The 6,724-nt window shown below is 33.9% G+C and overlaps 1 protein-coding gene across 1 annotated transcript in view; it reads right to left on the reverse strand.

The window, feature by feature from the left end:
* Nucleotides 1-1,158: 1,158 nt before the first annotated feature.
* Nucleotides 1,159-6,724, reverse strand: part of SPINK13 (serine peptidase inhibitor, Kazal type 13 (putative)) — an 11,032-nt gene continuing 5,466 nt past the window's right edge. The window contains exons 2-4 of the mRNA XM_003782276.1: nt 4,500-4,537; nt 3,634-3,761; nt 1,159-1,207 (exon numbers count right to left, since the gene is read on the reverse strand). Coding sequence (XP_003782324.1) covers nt 1,159-1,207; nt 3,634-3,761; nt 4,500-4,537 — 215 coding nt within the window. The remainder of the gene's footprint in view (nt 1,208-3,633; nt 3,762-4,499; nt 4,538-6,724) is intronic.

A 6,724-nucleotide genomic window follows, 5' to 3' on the forward strand; every position in this document is an offset into this window, starting at 1 on the left:
CCCCATACCTTGGCATTTATAGGGCTTTTTTTTTTTGCCTGAAGGTCTCATAGGTTATTGAACCACAAAGTAACCAAAATAGAAGATGCTATACCTCTGATGTTCTCTTTCTTTGTTATTTGTGTTTATTCTTTTTGTGGACAGTAATACTACCTATAATTTAACTTTGGATCTCCATCAGAGGCCAGAATCTGCACATTTATTAATATGTGTCATTAAACAAATAAGTAAATAAATATATGTTCGATGTGCAAAATGGAAATAGATATACTCATGGCATAATTTTATTGTGAGGTTTATATATGCAGAACAATATATGTAAAACTTTTGATAAAATGGTATTAAATGGAATTCTAGAGCAGATTATATATATATGGCAGTAAACTAGTTCATATGTGATTTACTAAGTGAAATTACGCACTCATTTCTATAAAAGACATTCTCCCAAACATGTTCTCTACTAATATTTATAGGGATCTTGTATATTAGGTATAAAAACTCACATTAAAGGTAGCAAAGATAATACTCAGGGAACATAAGTCACATTAAATAACAGGAGGAATTGAACTCAGATCTCCATGCTGCATGTCCATCCTTGGCTCCTTCTTTGAGTAGGAATCATCCAATAGCCTAATACTTCCCTCTCTTTATTTTTCCAACAGTTTATTTTTCCAACAGCAGGTATAGCTTTTCAGAATCCTCAGATAGATAACTTAGGCTGCATAACTGAATGACTCCCTTCTTTGGTGTCTGCCTTTTGCAGAGAGGATATTTTCTCTTTGGCGCCGAGTCATTAAATGGTATTAGTGGGGTAGTAAATGACCCTGCAGAAAGGGCTGCGGGTTGTTGTGAGTTCAATTCAGGGGAGTTTTAGGAAGCACCTTTGCTGAATTGACTTATCCCTAACAAATGAAAGCTGATTTCAAATAAGCAGAACACAGAAATTGAGATCTATTTGTTCATTTTTTGCTTTGTTTATTTGTAATAAATGTAAAAATTCATTCTCCAGTAGTGTGATTCCTTTATTTCCCATTTTGTTTCAAATTTGAATATAGCATAGGGGTGTGTTATTTAATTTACATATTCAAATTCCAGAAGAAATAATTTTCACAATTAAATCATGATAAAAATAAGCAAGTGTAGGTACCCTGTAATCTATTAACCACATTTTCCATATTTCTCAAATTTAATAGAAGATCCAAATTCCCTAAAGAGAAGAGAAAAAAATAGATCAGTATCCTAAGGGAAGTGGATATTGCTTTTGAATGTACTTTCTTTTAATCTGCTAAGTGAAGTCCTCAGAAGTGAGCTGCTTTTGCAATTCCCTTTATAGCTTTCTTTATCCTATTCCTGTTTGTTACTACCACAGTTTGTACCGTCCTTCTTAATATCTTGATTATTCAAAAGATGTTCTCTGAAATTTTTCAACATAGAATTTTGGAAGGCAGGAAAGCAGGAAAAAAGGGAGGAAGGAAGAAACTTGTTTCTTTTATCTCTTCCCCATTTTTGCCAAAAGAAATCAGAGGCCTGATCTTTGAGCTGCTGGGACTGTTCTGTGAAAACATAACTTCCTCAAGTTTCCTAGATGAGGCTGAAAGGAGTCTATGAATAATATCTGTAGGAAGTTGTGTAATAGTAGCCTGGAAGACCTAGGCCCACACTGTGCCTCTGTATCAGTCTATGTTATAATAGTAAGGCCAGCCCATTATGGGACAGTCTCTCTTAAGCTGCTCTGTTTAGTGGTGTGTGCCTAAACACCACAGGATATGAAAAAGTCTAATGAGAAAGAGCTTAAAAAGACCTTTGTAATTCTCTTTCCTAATTAGCTTATTCTTGAGAAATAGTAACTGTATTAGGAAGGAATGAAAATATAATTTATTCTACATATTCTGGTAACATTAATGCATTCATAGTTCTTGAAGCCAATAGTAGATGTTTGGTTAATTCACACTTTTCAGCTTCCATTCTTTTAAAGGATGTTTCAGCCACTGAGGCTAGTACTTTCTCTGAAAATGAACATGTATTTTCTCTATTAAATTGGATTCTACACTCTGCCTTCTTTGGTCCTCAGGAAATAATCTTTATGTCATGAGACATGGGAAACTCAGGAGGATTCTTTTCAAAAGAAGGTGTGTAATAAAGAGTTGTCACTAGAGATAGCCAACAAGCCCTGAGACTAGCTCACCTGTTAAGAACGTGCTTGTATACCTAGAACTTGAGCCTACTAGATGTGGTGAATCCCTGTCTTCACTTGTCTAGGGTCTTAAGACACTCTGTATCAGTTTGACCTCTGGATTGGGAACAGACTGAGTAGTTGAGATCAACCATGCAGGTGTTCTATGCCTATGTAACTGACTTTCAATGAAAAGCTTGAACACCAAGACTTGAGAAAGCTTCCCTGGTGAGTATGGAAACACTTCATACAAGTTACTACTCATCATGGCTGTGAGAGTTAAGCATTGCCTGTGTGACTCTACTAGGAGAGGACAGCTAGAAACTTATGTCGAATGTCACACGATCTTATGCACCTTTGTCTTTGCTGATTTTTGTTGGTATCCTTTCATTGTATTAAATAGTTATTATGATTATATGTAACAGATTGTCTGAGTTTTGTGGGTCCTTCTAGTGAATCATGAAACCTGGGGAAAGTCTTGGGGATCCCCAATATGGAAGATCTCATAGGCCTTGGAGGAGTTACGACAAGACACAAGGCTGGGCTTGGCACCCATAGCTCTGTGGTTAGAACACTGGCCACATACACTGGGGCTGGTGGGTTCGAAGCTGGCCCGGGCCTCCAAAACAGCAAGGACAACTGCAACAGAAAAATAGCCTGGTATTGTGGCGGGTGCCTGTAGTCCCAGCTACTTAGGAAGCTGAGGCAAGAGAATCACTTACCCCACAGGTTGTTGTGAGCTGTAATGCCACAGCCCTCAACCAAGGGCCAATAGTGAGACACTGTCTCAAAGCAAAAAAAAAAAGGAAAGAAAAGGCACAAGGCTGATCTATAAACAATTTCAAATGGGGATAATAGATAGAATATAATTAATATATTAATCTAGACCCAAATTAATATTTTAACCTAAATTAGCTACATTTCAGGCCAAATTTATTTGAAAGGTTAAAAATAAGAAAAGTTGACTATCAATTTTTATATAAGACCACACAATCACTTCATTATTCAAATATTTATCTACACTTTTATGTATGTCTTTGTCTATTTCATTGACTCTCTCCCATCTATATCTAAAGTATTTATAACTACCAAATGACATTTTTTTTCTATTCAGAGGTTTGATGGATTTAAGAAGGAAAATTTGAGTGATTTTTGACAGAATGGATTCCCATTCTTTGCTTGAATATAATCTATAGACTATCTACAGATATGATCTTTGTGCAGTTCTCCCAAAATATCATATAATCCTTTTTTAATAAGTCTACTTTGAATATTAACTAAACATTTTTACAAACTTTATTTTTGCTATACCTGGAGTCTGTCTTCAATCTTTCATAAACAATAGAGGCTATTTGTAAAAAATCCCATGCATAAGTAAGAACCAATTCCTTAGCTAAAGTCACCTGAAATTTCTAGGAGAAGGTATAGAGAAAAAATAATGGTATTTTATTTGAACTTACCACTGATCAACACAAAAGAAGCACTCATTCTCGTAAGTGTCACCATTTGTAGCACAAATATATTGTATTACATCAGGACAGTCATTATCATAACTATACTCCATTGGGTGATACATTTTACAATCAGGCTGCAAATAATATAAAATATCATAGAAATAATTAATAATAGATACTCTATTCCGTGCCTGTCACTTCTACTCCACATAAGAATACTATCAAATCTTCCTTAGGCAATTGACTTTTTTCAAGGATATCCTATGTTCTGGCTTCCATCAGGCCTGGTTTTTCTTTTTTTTCTTGCCCAGCTGTCTCATCACCTTTTAAAGTTATAATCATTATAACATACCTATTTAAGCTCAAGTGCAATGTTTTCATGTAACCTTGGTGTCTCAGTCCAAATAACTCACTGTAAGATATTTTTGAGTAGAGATGTTTATGGGTTTGGAAACTACCAGAGGATGGGATGTAAGCAGATCTGGGGTGAGTGAAGATTCTCTATTGGGGGAAATAAATTGGGATTTTCTATTGTTTAGCTTTGTGAATTTGAACATGTGACAGGTGTTATTTCACTCAATGTTCAGAGATATATTTACTTAATGTATTTTATTTGACTATATATATTTATTTTACTAAATATACTATTATATCATGATGCTTGTGATACATTATAGTACAGTAACCTTTATTACCCTTTGTTATAATGGAGCCTCTAATAAAAGCTACTGAGTCTAGAGAGATTAAGGTGAATGTCCAATGTCACGTTGAAAACTTCCATTCTGCTTTATTGCCATATAGTTTTAGATTTCTCAGTTCAATAGAGTAATTAGACTAGAAGGAATATCCAGAACTAAGAAATTTAAATTTACCTTAGGAAATCTGGATTTATCATATGATTTGAAAATTCCTGCAAATAAAGTACAGACACAATAAGTAAAAAGAATAGTTCTCCTTGCAGGAATAGATCATGCTGACTATATATACGACAATTACATTTTAATTAAATTTTAATTTAGAGAATTAAAGGATTCGGATGTTCTTATCTCTTTCTAAAAAGTCAGAATATTTAATGAAAAAAGCAACTGGATATAGCTACTTTTTTAAAAAAGGATTTTATCTAGTCAAAGTAAAATAAAATGACACATATAGACTGCATATCAAACATAACAATAAACGCCAAAGGAATCAGCATGAAATTATATAAGAATTATAATACAACATGACAGAATTTCTCTGTAATCTTAATGTTAGAGAGACTTTCTAATAATGACTCATTAATTTAAGAGCAATAATGGAAAACAGTGATACATTTTATTAAATAAAAGTAAAATAATAGCAGGAGAAAAAATACACACAAACAAACTAAATAGAATTGATAAAGTTATTAACTTCCTTGAGCATAACAACAGTGAAGACACAAGCTACCAGAATCTATGGGATACAGAAAAAGCAGTCCTGAGAGGAAAATTTATTGCCTTAGAAGCCTACATTCAAAAATCAGAAAGTGAGCATATCAACAAACTCACGGGCCATCTGATGGAATTGGAAAAAGAAGAACAATCTAAGCCTAAACCTAGTAGAAGAAAAGAAATATCCAAAATTAAATCAGAGATTAATGAAATTGAAAACAGAAGAGTCATTCAGAAAATTAATGAAACAAGGAGTGGTTTTTTTGAAAAAATTAATAAAATAGATAAACCTTTGGCCAGACTAACTAGAAATAAAAAAGTTAAATCTCTAGTAACCTCAATCAGAAATGATAAAGGGGAAATAACAACTGACACCACAGAGATACAAGAGATTATCTCTGAATACTACCAGAAACTTTATGCCCAGAAATTTGACAATGTGAAGGAAATGGATCAATATTTGGAATCATACCCTCTCCCCAAACTTAGCCCAGATGAAATAGATCTCCTGAACAGACCAATTTCAAGCACTGAGATTAAGGAAACGATAAAAAAAAAAAAATCTACCAAAAAAATACCCTGGTCCAGATGGCTTCACACCTGAATTCTATCAAACCTTCAAGGAAGAGCTTACTCCAATACTGCAGAAATTATTCCAAAAGACTGAAGAGGAAGGAATCTTCCCCAACACGTTCTATGAAGCAAATATCACCTTGATTCCCAAACCAGGTAAAGCCCCGACTAAAAATGAGAATTTCAGACTAATTTCACTTATGAATACAGATGCAAAAATTCTCAATAAATCTATTTAGCCAATAGATTACAGCTTATCATCAAAAAAGTTATACATCAGGATCAAGTAGGTTTCATCCCCCGGATGCAAGGCTGGTTTAATATGCACAAATCTATAAACGTTATTCACCGTATCAACAGAAGTAAAATCAAAGACTACATGATCATTTCAATAGATGCTGTAAAAGCATTTGATAAAATTCACATCCTTTTTTAATTAGAACATTGAGGAGTATAGGCATAGATGGTACATTTCTTAATTGATCAAAGCTATTTATGACAAACCCACAGCTAGTATTTTACTGAACGGAGTAAAACTGAAAGCGTTTCCTCTTAGAACTGGAACCAGACAAGGTTGTCCTCTGTCACCATTACTATTCAATATTGTGCTGGAAGTTTTAGCCAATACAATTAGACAAGATAAGAAAATAAAGGTATCCAAATGGGAGCAGATGAGGTTAAACTCTTCCTTTTTGCTGATGATATGATCTTATACCTGGAGAAACCCAAAGATTCAACCACAAGACTCTTGGAAGTAATCAAAAAATACAGTAATGTGCAGGATATAAAAATCAATGTCCATAAGTCACTTGCCTTTGTATATGCCAACAATAGCCAAGAGGAGAGGTTAATTATGTATACAACTCCCTTTACCATAGTCCCAAAGAAAATGAAATACTTAGGAATATACCTTACAAAAGAGGTGAAGGACCTCTATAAAGAAAATGATGAAACCCTAAGAAAGGAAATAGCAGAGGATATCAATAAATGGAGGAACATACCATGTTCATGGCTTGGAAGAATCAACATTGTTAAAATGTCTATACTTTCCAGAATAATTTACTGATTCAATGCCATCCCTATTAAAATACCAACATCTTACTTTCAAGATT

The sequence above is a fragment of the Otolemur garnettii genome, unplaced genomic scaffold (assembly GCF_000181295.1).
Source record: "Otolemur garnettii isolate 467f Iridium unplaced genomic scaffold, OtoGar3 scaffold00003, whole genome shotgun sequence".
NCBI lineage: Eukaryota > Metazoa > Chordata > Mammalia > Primates > Galagidae > Otolemur > Otolemur garnettii.